This window comes from Erinaceus europaeus, chromosome 5, assembly GCF_950295315.1.
Source record: "Erinaceus europaeus chromosome 5, mEriEur2.1, whole genome shotgun sequence".
Lineage (NCBI taxonomy): Eukaryota > Metazoa > Chordata > Mammalia > Eulipotyphla > Erinaceidae > Erinaceus > Erinaceus europaeus.
In genome coordinates, this window is record NC_080166.1 from 21,403,522 (window position 1) to 21,426,952 (window position 23,431).

Below are 23,431 nucleotides of genomic sequence, written 5' to 3' on the forward strand. Positions count from 1 at the left end.
GACATGGCATATGTCAAAGCAAGCAACTTCTCAGCTGAGTTCTTTCTTGTTCACAGATATTTTTCTACACATGTATACATAATCATATGCAAGACATTAATTGTACAAAAATTTAGATACAAATCTAATGTTATTTATTTGTGATAGAGCTCCTTGTATATTATATTGGTCTATTACCACTGTGAGAAAATATATATATACTAAAATATCGCCCCATAATTAAATTTTTAAAATTTTCACAGTGGACCCTGCAGCTGGTACTCCCTGAGTTCAAGTCCCTCAGGTTCCCCCCTCACCTGTTATCTGTAGATAGCTCTTTTTCTCACACCTTCTCTTCCCCTCACCCCTTCCTTATCAACTTATCTCTATCTTATCAAAAGCAAACAAAGAAAAAAAAAGGTCAACAAAAGTGGTGGTTTGTGCTGTAAGGAATAACTCTAGTGGTAATAATAATAATAGTGGCAATTATTATTATTATATTAGTATAGTGATGTGACTACAAGATAGATGCTCTTCTATTTTGACTTCGCTTAATTTCATTAGTCACCACACATCATTAACTCTAATTTTATAAATATAACTTAACATTTTCTCAGGAAATCCTGAAAACAAGTACATACACATGCATACATACACACACACACACACACATACATATTAAGACTGAGTATGTGTGTGTGTGTCTTTGCATGTGTGTGAAAATACAACCTCAGTGTTTTTTTTTTTACCTTTTTTAATCCTTTCAAAATATGATAACATTAGGAATATATAACCTTTTTGTGAACTCAAGCAGAGTACTCTGGGGGGTTTTATTTTTCTCCTTTGCTTTTCTTTGCTCTTGGCAGAAGCAGTAATGCTGATTATGTTCTACTGTGAAATTATCCCAATTTGTACATTTGTGTGTGTTTCCCAGAGAGACTAATTACCGAGGAAAAATAATATGGGAAGGCAAAATATCATTTAAGAGATATACCGAGATTCTATTAGCTAGGGCTTTAATTCTTCTTATTTAGAGGAAAATGCATTTTTCCCCAAACAGTAAAGTGACTCTATGTGATTAGATTATGCCCTGGATAACAATCACAGACATCAGTCAACAATTTAAAAATATTTTTTCCGCCATGCCATTAAAATCTTGTCCCAGTGTTCTTCATCCCTATTCCAGACAGAAATCTCTCAGAAAATAAGCTCTACAGGAATGAATGTTCTATGGTGATTACAGTCTCTGACACAAGCATCTTAAGGAGCTTTTTTTAGTGAGTTTCTCTGGACTGTGTACTTCTTCTTCTTTTAGAAAATCTTTCTTTTATCCCAATTTTATTTTTGTTATTAATAGCATGTTACACGAGTGTAAGATTACAATGTAGGATGTTGAGCAGTTGTACACCAGGTTAAGCGCACATAGTATAAAACGTAAGGAGCCTCTCAAAGACCCGGGTTTGAGCCCCTGGCTCCTCAACTGTAGGGGGTGGGGAGGCCGCTTCACAAGTGGTGAAACAGGTCTGCAAGTGTCTTTCTAACCCCCTCCCATTCTATCTTCTCCTCCTTCTCTCAATTTCTCTGTGACCTATCTGACACAGAGAAAAAAAATGGCCACCAGGGACAGTAGATTCCTAGTGGAGGCCTCATCTATAACCCTGGAGATAATAAATAAATAAATAAATAAATAAATAAATAAATAAATATAACAGTGTATACTTTCAAACTACACCCACCAATAAAAATCTGTGTCCCACCCTCCCAACTTCCAAAGATAAGCACCATCATTCTTACAAATCTTTGAAACAGTTTTCTTGCTTATTTTTTTAAAATTTTCATTTATAAAAAGGAAACACTGACAAAACCATCGAATAAGAGGGGTACAACTCCACACAAGAACCACCAGAACTCTGTATCCCATCCCCTCCCCTGATAGCTTTCCTATTCTTTATCCCTTTTGGGAGTATGCACCCAGGGTCATTACGGGGTACAGAAAGTGGAAGGTCTGGCTTCTGTAATTGCTTCCACGCTGAACATGGGCATTGACAGGTCAATGCATACTCCCAGCCTGCCTCTCTCTTTCCCTAGTGGGTCAGAGCTCTGGGGAAGTGGGGCTTCAGCACACATTGGTAGGGTTGTCTGGCATCATGGTAGCATCTGGAACGTAGTGACTGAAAAAACAAAAGTTAACATATAAAGCCAAACAAATTGTTGACTAATCATGAACCTAAAGGCTGGAATATTGCAGATGAAAATTTGTTTTCTCTGTTTTGAAGATAGCTAGTAGGCTTAGTGTAGTTATATTCCAATGGGCCCATGACTGTAATATTTTTTTCCTGACCCTGACCTTTTTAATATTTTTTTAACATGACACAAGATCAAATCAAGGGTCTCATACTTGCACATTATGACTGAAGCACCAACACGAACCAATTATTTTCTATTCTTAGAAAAGAAACCAAAAACGTTTGTGTGTGAGAGAGAGAGGGAGAGGGAGTGGGAGAGGTGGGGAGGGGGAGAGAGGGAAAGAGGGAGAGAGAGAAGGAGAGGGAGACGAGAGAGAGTGAAAGAGACAGAGAGACAGAGAGAGAGACAGAGAGAATCTTACTGTTTTATCAAAAGTAGAGTTCTCTCATATGGTACTCCTAGTTTCTCATCCTCATTTTTTTATATTTATTTTATTTATTTATTCTCTTTTGTTGCCCTTGTTTTTTTTATTGTTGTAGTTGTTATTATTGTTGTTGTTGTTGTTGGATAGGACAGAGAGAAATGGAGAGAGGAGGGGAAGACAGAGAGGAGGAGAGAAAGATAGACACCTGCAGACCTGCTTCACCGCCTGTGAAGTGACTCCCCTGCAGGTGGGGAGCCAGGGCTCGAACTGGGATCCTTATGCCGGTCCTTGTGCTTTGCCCGCTGCACTACAGCCCGACTCCCTCATCCTCATTTTTTATGCACCTTAGCAGTAAAGAAAAATTTTAGACCCCAAATCTTTATCTGCAATATTCTTGCCTTTAGGTTCATTATTAGTCAACTATTTTTTTCTGCTTTATATCTTAAATCTTTTTCAGCCACCTGATTCCAGGTGCTACCATGATGCCAACCTGACTTCCCTGGGCAGATGACCCCACCATGTGTCTTAGAGCCCTGCCTCCCCAGATCCCTGCCCCACTAGAGAAGGAGAGAGACAGCCTGGGGGTATGGATCGACCTGTCAACACCCATGAGGAATTACCGAAGCCAGACCTTCCACCTTCTGTACCCCACAATGATCCTGGGTCCATACTCCCAGAGGGATAAAGAATAGGAAAGCTAGCATGGGAGGGGATGGGATTTGGAGCTTTGTAGGCAGGAGCTGTGTGAAAATGAACCCTTCTTTTCCTGTAGTCTTGTCAATATTTCCATTTTGTAAATAGAAATTAAAAAAAAAATCTAGAGTAAAGTCTTACCATCGCCATCTGTACTCTATTATCATTCATGAAGCTTACAGTCTGTCAAGTCATTTTGATTTGAAACTCTACAATGCATCTAGGTGGTCATATTTTCTACCTTATTTTCTGGACTCCTTGTGATTACTCATATAATCAATATCTTTACTTATTCTTGGAAAATCCCAGTCCAGTGTATTTAGAATGCTGTTTTACTATTGCCTAGTGATTTAATCTGAAATTCCTTTTATTATGTATTGAAACTGTGGTTTCTCAAAATACTCAAAATGTATTTTGAGTATTATTCTTTTCCCTTTGTCGCTAGCATCACTCACATTTCAGATATCTTCTTGCAGATGTCTTCAGACTTAGCGTCTTTTTTTACTTCATTGTATATAGCTGTACCTAACAGCTTATTTATCCTATCTGATGGTTTAATGTCAATGTCTATATTGTAGCTACTATTGGACTTTTTTTTTTCTCAATTTTCAAAGTGGTTCCTGGTCTCAGGCCAAATATCTAACGCTAGTAACATTCCTAATTGCTTCCTTCTCCCTTTCACAGGGCTGATGAGGTAGGACACCAGCACCTAATGTCTATATTACTGTCTCCTGCTCCCTCTGGACTTCTGCAATATCAGCTCGCCAATTTACCACTTATTCAATGGGTGCATTCATATCCCTACAACTACGTGGGGAAACAAAGTCCACTGGAGGAAGCTTATATTTATATCACCACAGAATACACATGTTCCCTAGGCTCTTGTTATTCTGGGTTGTTGAGTAGGCTTCTCAGAAATCTACAACATATTTCCAGTGAAAAGCAACCTGACACTCATATTCTTCTAGATATTTTTTAGTAGTGGGGAGACAAGGAGCACTGGAGAATCTACGCAGGTATGTAACCATGGAAAGTCAGGGGGTGATTCTGATGGGAAAAAGAAAGGTTGATGTGTGTGTGTATGGGGGGGGGTGGCATCTCTTTAATGATTGACAGCTTATCGACTCTCAGGCTACTCTTTCCTAGACAAACCAACTGTTTTCTACTTAGGTATTTATTATATTATAAGGTAGAGAGTAATTAAGAGAGGAAAAGAAGATGGAGAAGGAAAGAGAGATACAGGCAGCATTGCTTCACTGCTCATGAAGCTTTTTCCCTGCAGGTGGGGAATAGGGTTTTGAACACAGGTCTTTATGTATGACTATGTGTGAGCTCAAGCAGGTGGACCAACAAGTCAACTGCTTTCTAAATGATTGAAATTAATGTTCAGCTCTATTACAGCATATTTCTTTTCATTCATTCATTTATGCTAAATCTTCCTTTTAAAATTAGAAACCTACATGTGGGGTAGAGTGGTGACACTGCTGGTTAAGCACACACATTACCATGTGCAAGGACCTGAGTTTGAGCTCAGGAGCCCCACCTGTATGGTGGAAGCTATGGAAGAGTGATGAAATAGATCTGCAGGTCTCTTTCTCTCTCCCTCACTATCAACCCCTCCTCTCAATTTCTCTTTGTCCTATCAACTTGGATCAACAACTGTAGAAAATGTTCCATCCTCGGAAGGGAGGATAGACAACATACTCTATGCTACATCTGAGAAAGATGGGTCCTGATATTGGGGCAGCTTGGAATGTTTCTACTCATGACAACAGAATGTGACCTCAGATCTACAGAGGTCACATAGGCTCCTAAGCTGAATATGGGTCCCAGATCACATCAAATGATGGGGTTTATGGTCAACAATGTTTATACACCTTTCACATACTTGGGAGCTACTCTCTTCCCTGATCCAGCTTCCTGGTCTTTTTACCAGCCATGACATCATCTTCCCAGGCAATAACTTGGATCCACCTGCATATCAGACTTCAGGCTCAGGGGAAAAAAAAAAAAAAAAAACTAATATAGCCACAGGCCTTTTGGAATAAAACTAAAATATGCCTACTAGCTACCTAAAAAATGAAGACCCCCCCCCAATTTTTCATCTACACTATTCCTGCCTTTAGGTTCATGATTAGTCAACAACGTGTTTGGCTTTGTATGTTAACTCTCTTTTCAGTCACCAGGTTCCAGATGCCAGCATGATGCCAACCAGACTTCCCTGGACAGACAACCCCACCAATGTCTCCTGGAGCTCTGATTCCCCAGAACCCCACCCCACTAGGGAACGAGAGAGGCAGGCTAGGAGTATGGATCGACCAGTCAACACCCATGTTCAGCCAGGAAGCAATTACAGAAGCCAGACCTTCCACTTTCTGCATCTCACAATGACCTTGGGTCCATACTCCCAGAGGGTTAAAGGATGGGAAAGCTATCAAGAGAGAGGATGGAATATGGAGTTCTGTTGTTGGGAATTGTGTGGAGTTGTGCCCCTCTTATCCTATGGTTTTGTCAATATTTCCTTTCTATAAATAAATGTAAAAAAAGAAAGAAGAATAATGACTGCTCAGAGTGTTGGATAAATATTGCAGGCATCGAATACCAGTGATAAATCTAGTGGGGAAAAAAAAAGAAAAAAAAACTATAGGTTGTCAAAGAAAATACTGATAGTATAAAAACCTAAACGTCTGTCTCTGTCATTGTAATTAAGGTTAGTTTTTTCCTAATAAATACTAGACTTCCTTTGTGGAAAGAAAATCTAGAAAGTTTGTTAGGAGATAAAATGTCGATTATACAAATTTCTAATAGAGGACAGGGGTAGATAGCATAATGGTTATGCAAATAAACTCATGCCTGAGGCTCTGAGATCCCAAGTTCTGTCCCCTGCACCACCATTAGCCAGAGCTGAGCAGTGCTTTGGTAAATTAAAATAAAAATAAATAAATATCTAGTAGTTAGTCAACAGTTTTGATATATTAAATTCCTTTAAGTCATATTATATAATATTGTATATATAATATATATTTTAACAATTATAATTTAAATGCCTTATGCCTTAATAATAATGATGTAGGGTGAGAGACAGCATGACAATTTTGTAAAAACATTCTGGTTAGGTGCTAAGGTTCCAGGTTCAATCCCTGGAACCACTATAAATCAGAGATTAGCAGTTTTTGCTATCTTTGTATCTTTTCCTCTGTATCTCTCTTTCAATAAAATCACATAAATAAAGAATATTTTAAAATAATGGTGTAATTGATGTAAGCAAAATTCCAGGTTTAGAAGCTCCTGAGGAAACATGCAAAGGACAAAGAATGAGAAAGTGGTGGAACAAAAGTTTTGGAACTCCAGAAAAAAGTCCCAAATCTCCAGCAACCAAGCAAATACTTAAAGGAAAACTCATTAACAACTAGTGTAGGCATTCATGGTACTTTATTTATTCCTCTTATCTTAGTCTATACAGACCCAAAACTACAGGACTTAAATTTAGTTCCCAATCTTCTCTATGAGAAATCTAAGAAGAAGGCGACAAGTCTTTAGCAAAATTGATAAATAAAAACTAGGAGAGAAGACTCAAAATAATACAATCAGAAGCAATAATGATATGTAAAGAGTCTTATGGGAAATGTTAGAACAAATTAAATTAAATACTGAAAATGAACAAATACTTAAAACCCAGAACCTATGAAAGCAATTAAAAAATACAATAGCTAGTATTTTTAAAAAGAAGAAAAAGTAAAAGAAAACCAGTGTTTGTAAAGATATGGTGCAATTGGAAAACTTCAGTGTGGCTGCAGGGGCTAAGTGATTCAGACTGTGAAAAACAGTGTTGTGATTTCTCAAAATTGTTTTTCTTTTTCCTCCCCTCCACTCCCCTCCCCTCCCCTCTCCTCTCCTCTCCCCTCCTCCTCCTCCTCCTTCTTCTTCTTCTTCTCTTCCTCTTCTTCTCTCTCTTCTTCTCTCTCTTTCTCTCTCTCTCTCTCTCTCTCTTCCTCTCTCTCTCTTTCTCCCTCTCTCCTCCTGCCACCAGGGTGATTACTGGGGCTCAGTGTCTGCATGATGACTCAGTGGCAGTCTTTTCCTTTTCCTTTTTTGACAAAGACAGAGATGAACAGAGTGAACAGAGGGGAAAAAACAGGCAGAGAGAGAAAGAAACCTGCATCTTATATTTCTTCTTTCCCCCCTGCAGATTGAGACTATGAGCTTGAGCCCAGATCTTTGTGCACAGTAGCATGTCCATTTTACTGGCTGTTCCACTGTTCGCCCCCCCATATCAAAGCTTAACATTATAGATTCTATTTCTGGCTATATACACAAAAATATTGAAATAAAAAAGCATGTATAGATTAATACACCACTTATTATGGCAACAGTAATCACAAAATCTAAAAGATGGAATCACTCTGTCAAATGGATAAACAAACTAAATGGAGAACAAATACAATAATCTATTAATTGGTTTTAGGGATGAAATTCTAGTATATTTATAATGTATTAAAACTGGAGACATTATGTCAAGGAAATCATGTCAGAAACCAAAGGGAAAATGATGCATGATTTCATTTATATGAAATAACTAGAATAGTAAAATTCATAAAGACAGATTATTGAGGAGTAGTTACTTGATACCATATGCAGGAGGGAATGGGGAGTTAGTGTTTAATAGCTTCAGTTTCAGTTTTATAAGATGAAAAGGAGTGTGCAGATGGGCTTGGAGGTGTTTACACACAAACTCTGCACTTAAAAGGTCAATATGGTAGAATTATGTTGTTGTGTGCATTTTCATACAGTAAAAGTAAAACCAACTCAGGATGGGAACAACTAGCTTTTGAATCTTGCTTTGGAAAGGAAAATATTATGTAAGGACAAAAGAATCCCTAAGGATAGGCATAAATTGGCCCAATCTTGAAGAATACATTACTATCAGCATACACAATTACATTCAATATATCAGTCTTATTCTGTTCTTTGGAATTTGAAGTTTAAATGTACTGAAATAAAACATAATATTGTGAGCATTATTGGATTTTAGGTTCCAAATTATTTGTAGTAAACCCATAGTCTCTTTTTTCTTAGTTTAATTATATTTGGATAGTTTCCAAGTTGTCTCCCTATATTATTAGCAAGTTTTGAAGTTATCTACAATTCTTGCCAGCATCATTTACATTGATTTTAAGATTATGCAATTTTACACAGCATAGGGATACAAGTATCATTATTCATAATTTTCCTTTCTGAATGAGTCACAATTCCCTTTGCCTATGTGATTCCTTTTACTTATTTTTTAGACTTCACCATTAAATAATAATGACTATCGAAATATGTTTTTTTAAAAGTAAGAATGGTTGGAGAAAATAAAAGATCATTTGATTCATTGAAGTCTGTCCCTTTAAACACACACTTTTCCAACAGAGTATTGATTCTAATTGTGTTTTCAAAGACCATGTGTCTTTGCGTCAGTGACTCTGCCAGGTGAGCATTTCAAAACATTATCCAGACCCCGACTTTCAATAGGTGTGGTCATGTAACATGTATTCTAAATATTTTTCTTACACAAATAGTTTCCTTGGGAGAGTGATTCACAGATTTTAAGATACACCTTTATTTCTAGGTGTTTTGCAGGGAAATTGATCAGCAAATTATATGGTGAGTGACTATATCTGACTAATCCAAGTTGTCGGACATTCTTGATAAGGTTAATCAGAGAGTTACAAAACCTGTAAACTGCTTTATGAACTAGAAATACTACTTTTAAATGTGAACAATAAAGATATTTTCTTTAATCTAAGAAATAGTACTAAATACTGATCCTTGAGCAATTTTTTTGTATTTTATTTTTTTAAATATTTATTTATTTATTCCCTTTTGTTGCCCTTATTGTTTTATTGTAGTTATTATTGTTGTTGTTGTTGTTGCTGCTGTCATCTTTGTTGGATAGGACAGAGAGAAATGAAGAGAAGAGGGGAAGACAGAGAGGGGGAGAGAAAGACAGACACCTGCAGACCTGCTTCACCGCCTGTGAAGTGACTCCCCTGCAGGTGGGGACCCAGGGGCTAGAACCACATCCTCAAGCTGGGACCTTGCACTTTGCGCCATGTGCGCTTAACCTGCTGCACTACCACTGGACTCTCCTTTCAGAAAAGTTTTAAATGTATAAATATAGGACTAAGACTAACATTATTTGAATGCTTTGAACGAAAATTTTCTTCACTGTCTTCTGGAATAGAGCATCAAAACACATGAACTCCAAATAAATAAATTAGTTACGCTGTTTCTGAGACACTTTGAGAAAAACAGTGGTTATCATTTGGTGATTGTGAAGAATGGGGAGGAGAGATTTGATGGTATGTACAGTATGGCACTATTTCAAGACAAGCAGGCTTAGATAAGGCCATGTGGCACAGCCTTTTATGACAGAAATAAGTCCACATACTTAAGGATATCTAATTTTTGACAAGGGAGCATAAAACATTAAATGGAAAAAGAAGTGTCTCTTCAGTCAGTGGTATTAGGAAAATTAGGTTGAAACTCACACAAACAAATGGAATTGGATCACCATTTACCACCATGTACAAAAAAGTCAACACTGAGTGGATCAGACATGTGCATTAGACTAGAAACCATCATGTCCATAGAAGAAAACATTGGCAGAACACTTTACAATCTATGCTTCAGAAATGTATTCAAGTACTCAAGTCCAACAGCAAAGAAAACAAAACAAAAATAAATCAATGGGACTACATCAAACTGAAAAGTTTCTGCACAACAGAAGATACCGTTAGCCTAACAGAAAGACACCCACGTAATGAAGCTGAAGGACTGACATTCCATGCCTCACATCTCTGGACACAGTCCAAAGTTAAGCATGCCAAAGTGGTACTGTTTGCATTGATTAGGCTGGGATTAGCAGATGCAGTATCAGTTGGTATGTCTTGAGAGAAGCATTCAGGAAAGTGAGCCCCACCCTAGAAGTTCCAGGATTGGGAGAGATATGGGCTTTATAGAGAAAGTGGAAGGTTCTTGCTGTCTTAGGGTTTAAGGTAATAGATACTTATTGCTATAACCAAATTATTTGGCAACTGGATTAACTTTGAAAATCCCATTGTTAGGATTTGCTGTAGCATAAAGACCTCACCATAATTTATGTATTTTAATGCTATTTATATAGCTGTATCTTATAAAGTAATGCTACCGGTTGCTTCTATTCTTCCTGGTCTAAGCTTTTAGGAGATTTAATATTTCAAAGAACTTGGGTGAGACCTTTCCTAGCTCATAGGACTCCTTAATTCTATTTTGGTTGGTGCACTTCCTAACAAAGCCTCAAAACCTAGATATAGACCAGGTCCATGAGATAAGGCAGATGTTCACATATATCCATAAATTAGGGCAAAATATATACCTGAAAGCAAAAGTTCACAATAGTCTGCAGTGAGTCAATAAATGAAGCAAGCAAGTAGAAAGACCTGAAAAGACACCATAAAGTAACTAATAAAATAATTTCTACTTAGACCTACATACGTAAGGGCTGCAAAAGCTGAATAAGGACAAGAGACTAGCATACTTTTTCGATGACTCTTTAGTCACTATCAGGCCACCCCAGCAGTTGGGGCCCTAGTCAGGGAGTCCTGAGATTCCACACACAGACATGATGAGCCTAGACCTCGAATATATTCCTCTCTCCATTATCACTGGTCATCTCCATCAGTAACAATATAATGGGCCCCTTTGTGGGCCCCCATAGGACCTTGCCCTCAATGTGGATCAACAATGGTAGAGAATGTTACACCCTCTGAAGGGGGGATTAGATAACAGACTCTATACATGTGGAATACGGGTCCTGAAATTGGTGCAACTTGGAATGTTCCTACTCATGACCACAGAATGTGAATTCAGACCCACAGGGATACAAAAGTTACATTGACTCCTTTGTCGAGTGTGGGCCCCAGATCAAATTGATGGGCTTTACAGTCAACAATATTAATATATTTTTCCCATATTAGGGAGCTACTCTCTTCCCTGTTCCAGCTTTCTAGCCCTTTTTCCAGCCATGACATCATCTCCCCAGAAAATAACCTGGGTCCACTTGCATATCAGATGTCAGGCAAAGGCAAAAACTAATAAAGTCATGGGCCCTGTGGAATATACATAAAATAGACTTATTTACTATTTCCAAAACGGAGAACCCAAGTCTTCATCTGCAATATTCCAGCCTTTAGGTTAATGAGTAGTCAACAATTTGTATGGCTTTATATTTTAATTCTTTTTTCAGTCACCAGGTTCCAGATACTACCATGATGCCAACTGAACCCCCCCCCCCGGGGCAGATGACCTCACCAATGTGTCCTGGAGCCCCACTTCCCCAGATCTGTGCCCCACTAGGGAAAAAGAGAGACAGGCTAGGAATGTGGATCGACCTGCCAATGCCCATGTTCAGCGGGGAAGCAATTACAGAAGCCAGACCTTCCACCTTCTGCACCCCATAATGACCCTGGGTCCATACTCCCAGAGGTATAAAGAATAGGGAAGCAACAGGGAGGGGATGGGATACAGAGTTCTGGCGGTGGGAATTGTGTGGAGTTGTACCCCTCTTATTCTATGGTCCTGCCAGTGTGTCCATTTTATAAATAAAATTTTTTTAAAATAAAATAAAATAGGGGGAGTCGAGCTGTAGCGCAGCGGGTTAAGCGCAGGTGGCGCAAAGCACAAGGATCGGCATAAGGATCCCAGTTCGAACCCCGGTTCCCCACCTGCAGGGGAGTCGCTTCACAGGCAGTGAAGCAGGTCTGCAGGTATCTATCTTTCTCTCCTCCTCTCTGTCTTCCCCTCCTCTCCATTTCTCTCTGTCCTATCCAACAATGACAACAACAATAATAACTACAACAATAAAACAACAAGGGCAACAAAAGAGAATAAATAAATAAAATAAATATTTTAAAAAGTCTTAAAAAATAAGTAAATAAAATAAAATAAAATAGGGACATGAAGAGAATACAATGCAAAAAAACGGGCATGGTGTATTGCATCAAAGCAAAGGACTCGGGAAGGACAGTGAGGGAGCCGTTGAAGAGAATCTGGTGGAGGATGATGTAAAAGGAACTAGCTTATGGGAGTCGGCGGTGGGTTAAGCGCAAGTGGCGTGAAGCACAAGGACCAAAGTAAGGAACTAGCTTATGGGTAAGAGCGCTCTGCAGAGAACTTTCACAGTGAAATGAGAAATTGCACCCATATGTCAAAGACTGCACTGGAAACTAGTAACTCCCCCATCAAAATGAAATGTTCTCACTTATTTATAGAACACACACACACACACACACACACACACACCACTTCATCATCATCATGTAGTAAACAGCAACAAATACCAAACCCGAAGCTCACATATACAGAGAACAGATCCAAAATCTAGTAAAATAAGTGATGAAGATCTCATATTAAGTATGATGACAATAGTTAACAACAATATAAAGCATTTTTTAAATAGCTGAAAAACAGGTCTTGAAAGTTCTCATCATCAGAAAAAAAAAAAAAAAAGCTATGTGTGATGACAGATGTTAACTAGCCTCACTGAGGTAATTATGTTCCATATAAGTGAATATAGTGAGAGATGTGTGGGGCCAAGTGGTCACATAACTGGTTAAGCAATGAGCAAGGACCAGAGCTCAAGTCTTCTGGTCCCCACCTGCAGGTGGAAAGCTTCATGAGTTGTGAATGAGGGTAGCAGGTGTCTCTCTGTCTCTTTGTTCTTCCTATCCCCTGATTTCTCTTAGTCTCGATCAAATAAATAAGTAAAATTAAAAGAAATGTTTTAAAATGCTGAGTCATCATGCCTCTGAAACAATGTTATCACCGGTACCTGAAACAAATGCACAATATGCCAATCACATCCCAATAAAAAAATAATGAAGAAGAAAAGGAAGGGAGAAATATATGCACAATTCCAATAAATAACAATAAAGAATGGTAAATATAATTTCAAAATGTAGATTTAGAAATATATCAGTAATTAAATGAATTATAATATACACAAATGCTAGCTGGCTGAGCACACGTTTCTTTTTTATTATTATTATCTTTATTTATTGGATAGAGACAGCCAAAAATCTAGAGGGAAGGGAGTGATAGAGAGAAAGAGACAGAGAGACACCTGCAGCCCTGCTTCACCACTCATGAAGGTTTCCCCCTGCAGGTGGGGACCGGGGCCTTGAACCTGGGTCCTTAGGCATTGTATACTTGTGTTCAACCAGGTGCGCCACCGCTCGGCCCCAGAGTGCACATGTTTCAATGTGTAAGGACCCATATTCGAGCCCCCAGTCCCCACCTGCAGGGGGAAAGCTTCATGAGTGGTGAAGCAGGGCTGTAGGTGTCTCTCTGTCTTTCTCCTCTGTCTCCCCCTTCCTTCTTGATTTCTGACGGTCTCTATCCAATAAATAAATAAATATAATTTTAAAAATTAAAAAAATAAACAAATGCTAATCAATAGAAAAAACTGAGATGCCCACATTTTATTTTTAAAGATTTATGGTAGTCCAGGAAGTGTCATAGCGATTAGAGTTTGGGACTTAAAATTCTGAGGTTCTGAGTTCAATCCCTGTCAGTGTATTTGTCAGGTGATACTCTGGTTTTATTTTTTCACTTTTATGACAATAATAAATGAAAAAATTAAAAATATACATGTATTAAAATTATATGTATTTATTTACTTTTAGGAGAGATGAAAAGAATAGGAACAAGAGAGAGATCAGAGCACAGCTTAGCTTTGGCGTATGTTGGTGACCAGGGATATAACTGGGGACTGCTGGGGCCTCAGATACACAAGTCTTTTTCTCTAATACTGAGCAATCCCACCAACCCATAAAATCATTTTTTAAGCAAAATATCAGCAAGATCTTAGCTTAGTGACTTAAAGATATGAATAATATACTTTGAAAGTAACATAATATAAAATATATGCAGGGGTTGGGCGGTAGGGTAGAGCAGATAAGGTTAAGCACACATGGTGCAAAGCACAAAGACTGGCATAAGGATCCTGGTTTGAGTCCCTGGCTCCCCACCTGCAGGCGAGTAGCTTCACAGGCGGTGAAGCAGGTCTGCAGGTGTCGATCTTTCTCTCCCCTCTCTGTCTTCCCCTCCTCTCTCCATTTCTCTCTGTCCTATCCAACAACAACAACAGCTGTAACAACAATAACAACCACAACAAGGGCAACAAAATGGGAAAAAAATAGCCCCCAGGACCAGTGGATTTGTAGTGCTGGCATCAAGCCCCAGTGATAACCCTGGAGAAAAAAAAAAAGTATGCCATCCAAACTGAACAATGACACCACACCACACACACAAAAAAGAAAAAAAAAAAAAGAATGAGAAGAAAAGAAATGAAAAAGAAAGAAAACCTGACATAGTTTCATTAATATGAGACAAACTGAACTTTAGGATATGAACTTAAATTGTTATTCAGTTAAATATATTGCATTTTATATCCAAAGGGAAGATATACTCTGATGTCTGCATGCTTCAGTTATGATATTTAAGTAAAGCAACACACAAAAATAGGGTAAACAGAAGAAAGTCATTATAGGAAGGTGTGTGTGTGCATATATCTATATATGTCAATTGTTCAGAAATTCTGTATACATTAGGAATCCAGAGTGGCATAATGAATATATTTGAACTAATTTACACAGGTGGAAAATTATCTATAGGATAACAGAACTGAGGAATTTACCTTTTTTAAAGCTAGGTATTCATTTAGATCATATACATAAATGTCGACTTCATTTTTTATTTTTTTTTTTTGCTAGATTTTACTATTCCAGACTGACTGGCTGATACTGACAGAGACAGAGAAACAAAGATGGGGAAAGACACCACTGCACTGAGTTTTCCCTCAATCAGGTGGGGGAAAGGCTTGAACCTGGGTCATGCCCCTGACAAGACAAACTTACTATCCAGATAAGTTATTTTGCCTGGTCCAACATGCTGATATTTAAAGAATTTGCATTAACTCAATAAGAGCACTAAGCAAATGAAAAGACCCACAAAAAGGCACAGATGTTTCTTATCTTCCCAAGATAAGTGTCAGCACACTATACCCCCTACTAACTCGTTGCCTTCCTCTACCACAGAACACTGTATTTCCATTCTCTATCAACCTCTTCCTGCCTGCCTGCCCTCTTCAGAGTCCATGGACTGACACACTGTGGTAGACCGTAACTACTTAACCTCACAATAATAATATCCACAGGGTCCTGCCTGGATGTTTCCCTTTCTTTCCATATATATATTTCCAAATATATATATATTTGTTGGAAAAGTCACAATACATTTTTTTTTGCATAGAAAAACAGAAAAAATACGTCTTGGCTTTTCTGGGTTTTCAATGTTTTTTTGTAAATGAGAGGGAAAGAGAGAGAGAGAGAGGGAGAGAGAAAGAGAGATCAGCATAAAACACTGGTATGTGCCATGCCAGGGATCAAGCATGGGACCTCAGGCCTTCTTGTCCAACACTTTATCCACTACACCCTTCCTGAGCCTCCTCTCCTTTTGTTTCTTCAATCCCAGTGTGAGTGTGGTCATATGGTATTTGCTATCCTTCTCTCCCTGGCTTTTTTGCACCTAGCAGGACTTCTTCAAGTTCCATCTAAGTACAAGTAGTTCTTGATTCGACCATTTCCTTTCTTTCTTTTTTTTTTCATTAAATACATTTACTTATTAAAATAATTTCAATCCAGGAGTTGGGTGGTAACGTATCGGGTTAAGTGCAGGTGGCGCAAAGCGCAGGGACCAGCGAAAGGAGCCCAGTTTGAGCCCCAGGCTCCCCACCTGCAGGGGAGTCGCTTCACAGGCGGTGAAGCAGGTCTACAGGTGTCTGTCTTTCTCTCCCCCTCTCTGTCTTCCCCTCCTCTCGCTATTTCTCTCTGTTCTATCCGACGACAACAACAACAATAAACAAAAAAGTGCAACAAAAGGGAATAAATAAATATTAAAAAAATAATTTAACTCCAAATACAACTGCTGACTTTGCCTTAAGTTATAATGTCTACTTGTGTTGTAATAGAAATGGACTTGACCATTTCCTGCCCCTATGCTGATATGACCCTATTCGTAGTTAGACCTATTTCTGCTCTCCCTAATGTTTGTCTGCCTGGGTCAGGTCCCAACCTCTATTTTCCCTGCTCTGTCAGTCACCAAGACTAGACCTCCCTAAACACTTTGTAAAGAAAATGATTGGTCAGGTTTGTTCTCTAGATTCTCAAGTGTCTATTACAAGCTAATTTATTTATTTTATGTAGAGAAAGGTTTCATATGAGAGAAATGGGAGTATAGAAACAGGAGAGAGAGAGAGAGAGAGAGAGAGAGAGAGAAAGAGAACACCTATGGTATATGCAATACCAGGAATGGAACCACAGCCCCTTAGGCATGCAAGTCTCCTACTCTACCTAGTTGAACTGTTCCCTCAGTAACAGTTTATTTAAATTAAATTAGAATACAATGATAGTTTCAAATTGTGATCCATTATACCAAACCCTTTCATAGGCCACAACAGATTGTAGAAAGGAAAGAAGAAAAATAAATAAGTAATGGAAAATGTAATAGAAAAATAATAAAAAACTCATTATGAAATTATTTTTTTGTAAAACCATATGACAGATATTTACACTAGAGCTAGTCACAGTAATAAAGTGATAAAAACAACTCTCCAGCAGGTGATGAAGGGAAGAATTCACAAGGAAGTGGAACATCGCATCTGCCAAGAGACAATTAGAATACTGAACCAATTAGTTGAGTGGATATGATCTTGATCATTTCAAATGCAAATAAATGCACATTTCATGCAGCTTAATGAATGCAAGGCTTCATAATATGCCCCTTCCCCTGGAACAGTTTAATAAGTACCTCACAAAACCGCTTTGCCATGTATCTGGTCTAGGTTCCAGTTTGGTATCCACAACTATGAAGCTTTGGTAAGCGGATGTCTCTCTCAATCTGAAAATGTCAGTCTGGAGTTGTGAACTCTGAGTGATGACAAAAAAATGTTTCTTGGGGCCAGGCTGTGATACACCAGGTTAAGCAAACATGGTTCTAAGTGCCAGGACCAGCACAAGGACCCAGGTTCCAGCCCCTGGCTAGCCACTTGCAGGGGAGTCACTTCATAAGTGGTGAAGCAGGTCTGCAGGTCTCTCTCTCTCTGTCTCTCTCTCTTTTTTTTCGCTGCTCCACCTCAATTTCTCTCTGTCCTATCAAGAAAGAAAAAATGGCCACAGGAGCAGTGCATTTGTAGTACAGAGATAACCCTGGAGACAGAAAAAAAATGTTCCTCACATTAAGTGGATATATATCATTTTATCATACATATCCAGTTAATGATCTATAATGCTTATGTGCAAATTGCTTTACTTTAAAGAATATTTTACTGTAAATTACACTTGTCAAAGTAATGCCAAATCCTTCCTGAGGCAACAATGTGTTCAGTGAAATCTGTATTCAAAACAATATATCCTTAAATAAATCAGAGTTGAAGTTCTAGATATGAACTGTCTTTGTTTCAAAACATGAAATGCATTTTTCAAGTGTGGCAGGATTGACAGTTGTCAGTCATTCTATAGAGACAGCTGCTGAGTGACAAAGATTAGATCCCATTTAGAAATAATGAGTTCACTCAGAGTACAGGTATTCTGTTTCCTTCTCAAGTAAAACAACTGTTTCACTACGAACTGATTTTTCAACAGTAACACAGCTACTGATCATCATCCTGAAATCATGAATGACTTTCTCTGTACTCATCACAATTATGCCTTTATGTAGATTGTAAAATTGGTTTCAAAGGAGACTTTATGAAGACAAGGAGGGAGAAAATGGCTGAGGCACTGGGAGTGTGATCAAGGATAGACTGTGTTGTTAATCTGTATAGAGATATTACTCTACTAAGAAATATCTTATTAGCTAGAGCAGAGTTCACTGGGCAAGATATATCCCATGCCATATATCTGGCCCACGTCCCAACCATGACACCATATGGGCAGTACCAAGCCACTGGGTACTGCAGTGTCACTCACCCTCTCTCTCTATTTCTCTATCTGAAGGAAAAAGTAGCCTAGGATCAGTAAATCATGCATGCCCAAGGCCCCAATTCTCCAAGCTCCAAACAAGGTAAAATATTTATATGGCACTAAAAATGGAAATGATAAAATATACTTGAAAATAGACAAGTTGACTGTGTCACTATAGTAAACCTTGTGTTCTGATAGGTTTGGAATTATCACTTATCTTTTTAAAACACTTTTATCTTCACTCTTCTCATATTACAAAATAATAACCCTTAATTCATGTTGATATATATATATATATATATGTATATATGCATACTGGTTGAACTAAATTATAAAATAAAATAAATACAGAAATGTAAATTTATAAAATGATCAAAAATTGAATTACATTTCATGGTTTAATATAACTTGGATTTATCAGTGACATTTCTTCAAGCATAATCTTTCTGCAAAGACCACATGAAGAAACCAGGACACATAATCTTGTCAATAGCTTTAACTAAACATGAGCTTGAATTACATGCCCCTTCCGATGATCTTTTAGCTGTGGTCCTTTAACAGAGTATTTTAAGTCAACTCATTCACTCACTCACTTAGTATTCAGCTGTTAAGCACTGGGCAGTGATCCAAACACATGAGTTTGCAAAGATAAACTGTGCACTCATTCTCCCTTGAAGGGACTCAGAGCAGAGAAACTGTGCATTTAGGGTGAGCAAATGGAAAATGAAGTGTATGGACAAGTGTTAATGAACTCTACTGATTCTGCATCGGAGCTTAAAGAAGCAAAGGCATGTGGGTATGGAGAATTCGGGAGCAACTTAAGGATGTGTCATGTCATTCTTTTAAAGGAATAGGCGGTGTACTATTAGGCTGGGCCTAGCAGGTTCTGAAAACAATACTAACATATAGCCAGAGAAGGCATTTAAAACTGGCTTGAGAATAATCCTCATAGTCTTACTACACTATCTCATCTGTTACACTTTCTGTGTCTAACGAAGACATTGGACCATCTCCTATCACTCTTTATATAATGAAATCCCATTCTATAAAATGTCATTCACAGAAATTGTTACCACAGAAAAGTGTAAATCCTTCCCACTTCTGAAATGGTCATAAGTACTTTTTCCTCTTAATTCATAAAACATATATCTTCTCAAAAAGGCAGACTGTTTTCATTTTTTTTTTCCAAAGTTTAGATTCTACTGATTCTCACATTACTGAATTACCTAAATCTTATTGCATGGCTGGATGGTGTGTGTGTGTGTGTGTGTGTGTGTGTGTGTGTGTGTGTTAAAGAAAAAAGAGAGAAAGACAGTTATTGATAATATAAAGACTTTTTAAGTCAGTTACAAAAAGAAAGTACACAAAAAGTACACACCAAGAAAAATGCACAAGAAAAGTGCTCCTCTCAAAACATAACTTGAATATCTTTTTTGGGGAAAATTGGCTTTATTTTTATTTATTTGTTTATTTTTATTTAAATTTTATTAGTGAAAAAAATAACAGTTGGACGTAGTAGTGTAGGTATGACTTGGAAACGGTGTAGGTATGACTTGGAAAGAAAAAGGAGGCAGAACCATGAAAAAAGGGAAAATGTATATAAATATAGCAAATGGTTATGGGAATAGTGCAGAATTCTACCTCTATTATCTTGTAATTTTGTAAATCAATATTCAGTCACTAATAAAAATTTTCAAATAAAATAACAAATGATAAATAAATAAACCCAATAATATCAACTAAAGTACAATTATTATCCCTATCACAGCCTTTATTAGAATCATCAAACGAGTAAATGCAGAAAAACTTAAGGGTAACTTAGACCCCACTAAAAATCCTACTCTGCCACTCAAGGAAGACTAGTCCTGAGATAAGTGCAGCGTAGAATGTTCCCAGCTGTGACCATGAACTGTGAGCTTAGACTAACAGTGACTCAGAGGTTACACAGGCTCTTGTGCTAAATATGAGTTAGATCAATGGGCTGAATAGCTAATTGTATTTATATACACTTCTCATATTTAGGAGCTATGTTCTGCCCTAATCCAGTTTTCTAGTCCTATTCTCAACTCTGACACCATCTTCCCAGACAATATTTATAGTCCACGTGTATGCTAGTTATCAGGCTCAGAGAAAAATTACCAAAGTCATGGGAAGCAGACCTAAAAAAGACATTCCTGCTTCCTCCCACATAAAGACCCCTAGTTTCATTTGCTCCATTCCCATCTTTGAGTGACAGTTTATTGAACAATTTGCTTTATATCATACTGCCACCAAGTTTCAGACACTACTATGATGCCACTCTGACCTCCCTGGACAGACAACCTCACCAATGTGTCCCAGAATCACACCTCTCCAGAACCCTAACCCACTAGGGAAAGAGAAACAAGCTGGGGGTATGGATCAACCTACCAACATCCATGCTCAGCAGAGAAGCAATTATGGAAGCCAGACCTTCCACCTTCTTCACCCTATAAATAATTTTGGTCCATATTCCTAGAAGGATAAAGATTCGGGAAGCTTCTAATAGAGGGGATGGGACACAGAACTCTGATGTTGGGAACTGTGTGGAATTGTACACCTGTTATCCCACAGCCTTGTTAATCATTATATAATAAATATAAAATCACTAATAAAGATAATTAAAAAGACTTGAAAGAACAAATTAAAATAGAATACAAACGAAATGTGTACATACTCTGAGGGAACCGTGGAGGGTTGTCATTGACGTCTGTCAAGGTGATGTTGACTGTTGTGGAACCCGATAACCCTCCAACTTGCCCAGCCATGTCTTTGGCTTGAATTACCACTGAGTAGTGTTCTCTGGCTTCTCTGTCCATATTATGTAAGGCAGTTCTGATGACTCCTGCAACAGATATAAGAAAACAAAGCCGAAGCCATGAGTGATGATATGGAATGAGAAGTTGTATAGCTCTTTTTTTTTTTTTAAACAAACTTAATTTATAAAGATGTAATTTATTTCATAAGAGATATTCACATAAGAGAGAAAAGAAAGAAGAAGACAGAGAGATAGAGAGACAACAAGAAAGACTGACAAGAGCACCTCTCTAACACATGCATTCATCACTGGGTATTAAACTAGGAGCCTTGGGCATACAAGGCGCAAGTTCTGCCAGAAGAGCTATTTCCGTGGAGGCAGAAGTGAAGTCTAAACAAACTAATTTGGAGAGCAATCCAGGCTCTGATACAATCAGTGTTTTTTTCCAGTGTTACTAACACAGTCTCAATGAGGCATTTATTGACATCTATGCATTTTAACTCATTCAGCTGTGACAAGATGGCTGCTTGCTCTTGAAGTAGGTAAATGGCCCCTAGAGGGCGCTCTTTAGCCCCAGTTTTTTCCTTGTGAAACACTGAGCATTTCACAACCTGTGCTCCTCACAAGTGTCAGCAGAGATGATTTGCACAGAGGTTGATCGTCCTCTTTACAGAACAACTTACATAGCTTCCAACGGGGCTGTTCAAGTTAGATGATGGGAGATGTGGATACTTGAACAATGATTACACATTGGAGACATTTTAACACTTACAAAGATTAAGAAATTGATTATTCTTATAGGGAAATACCATGTACATTAAGAAGTAGATCCAAGAATATAAATAGTGATAAGATTTGTTGTTAAAATTTCCGGACGGCTCCAGCTGGCCGGGCTGGCTTCACGGTGGTGAACAGAGACGCGGAGACAACGGCTGGGCAGGGCAGCTGTATTTCTTTATTCAGAAACAACGATTCATAAACTAAACCAAACTAATCACCAAACAGAACTCTGCTGTCTCTTTGCGGCGGCGCAAGCACTCTCTCTTACTCTGCAACTCAGGAACCCCTCTCACAAGCACTCTCTCTAACTCTCGCACTCTCGCACTCTCGAACTCCGGAACTCAGGAACTCTGTCTAACTCAGGAACTCAGGAACTCTGGCTAACTCTGGCACTCTCGAACTCAGGAACCCTCTCCCTTACTCTCGAACTCAGAAACTCTCGCACCCTCGCACTCTCGAACTCCGGAACTCAGGAACTCTGTCACTGGGGAACTCAGGAACTCTCGGACTCCGGAACCCTCTCCCAGGGTCCCTTGGGGCGGGGCCAAGCAGGCCCGCGAAATTAACAGGACTCATCCAATTCTCTTGGAGGGGGAGGGCTAGAACAAGCCAATGTAAAGCATACGACAAAGATTCATTCCAAAAATCACATATGAAAGTCACATTTCATATTGTATAAAGCTAAAGGGGAAAGTCAATGTACTTTTTCAGTAATTAATACTGAGATTGAGTAAAGAGATTTAAAAAAAATGTTTTACAGGGGCTGGATGGTAGCACAAGGATCCTGGTTCAAGACCCGGTTCCCATGTGCTGAAGGGAAACTTCACAGGTGGTAGGTGAAACAGTGCTGCAGGTGTCTCTGTCTCTTTCCCTCTCTATAGTCTCCTTTCCACTCAATTTCTCTCTGTCTCTATGCAAAATAAATAAAGATCTTAAAAACTGTTTTCATCCACATTAATGCACACATAAATTATAGTCATTCATCAGTATAGTTTTAAATATAAAATGTAGAAATACTTAACTGATGAAAGATTTAAATAACTACCTCCTATAGAAGAATTATATTATAGATAATTGTATATGCATATATGTGTATATATTATAATATGAATATACTTGTTTCTCCAACACTGATCAATCATTTTAGTTTAATTAAACATACTTGAGGGGCCAAGCAGTGGCACTATTGATAAAACACATATGTTACCATGTGAAAGGACCCAAATTTGAGACCCTGCCTCCACCTGTAGAGAGGACACTTGCTCAATGATGAAGCAGTGCTGTGTTTCTCTTTCTCCCTTCTTTCATGTCCTATCTCTGTCACTATAGCATTAATAAAATTAAATTAAAATTAAAAAATTGTTGAGTGGAAAATCAATGGTCACCAGCAAAAGTACAGAGTTTATTAGCAGTAGGCATACAACATTGACAAGGGTAATAACCAATAAATACAAAATTTAATAAAAAAAAATTATAGCCAACACCTTGGTCAAATGAGAGAGAGTGAGATTATGTGTTAAAAAAAAGGCTTAAAAGTAGAAAGTAGTA

At 38.2% G+C, this 23,431-nt stretch overlaps 1 protein-coding gene across 1 annotated transcript in view; it reads right to left on the minus strand.

Annotated features, from left to right (window-relative positions):
* CDH18 (cadherin 18) overlaps window positions 1–23,431 on the minus strand; it is a 550,225-nt gene that overhangs the window by 117,335 nt on the left and 409,459 nt on the right. The window contains 1 exon segment of the mRNA XM_007532688.2: window positions 21,023–21,190. Within this exon segment, the coding sequence (XP_007532750.2) occupies window positions 21,023–21,190 (168 nt within the window).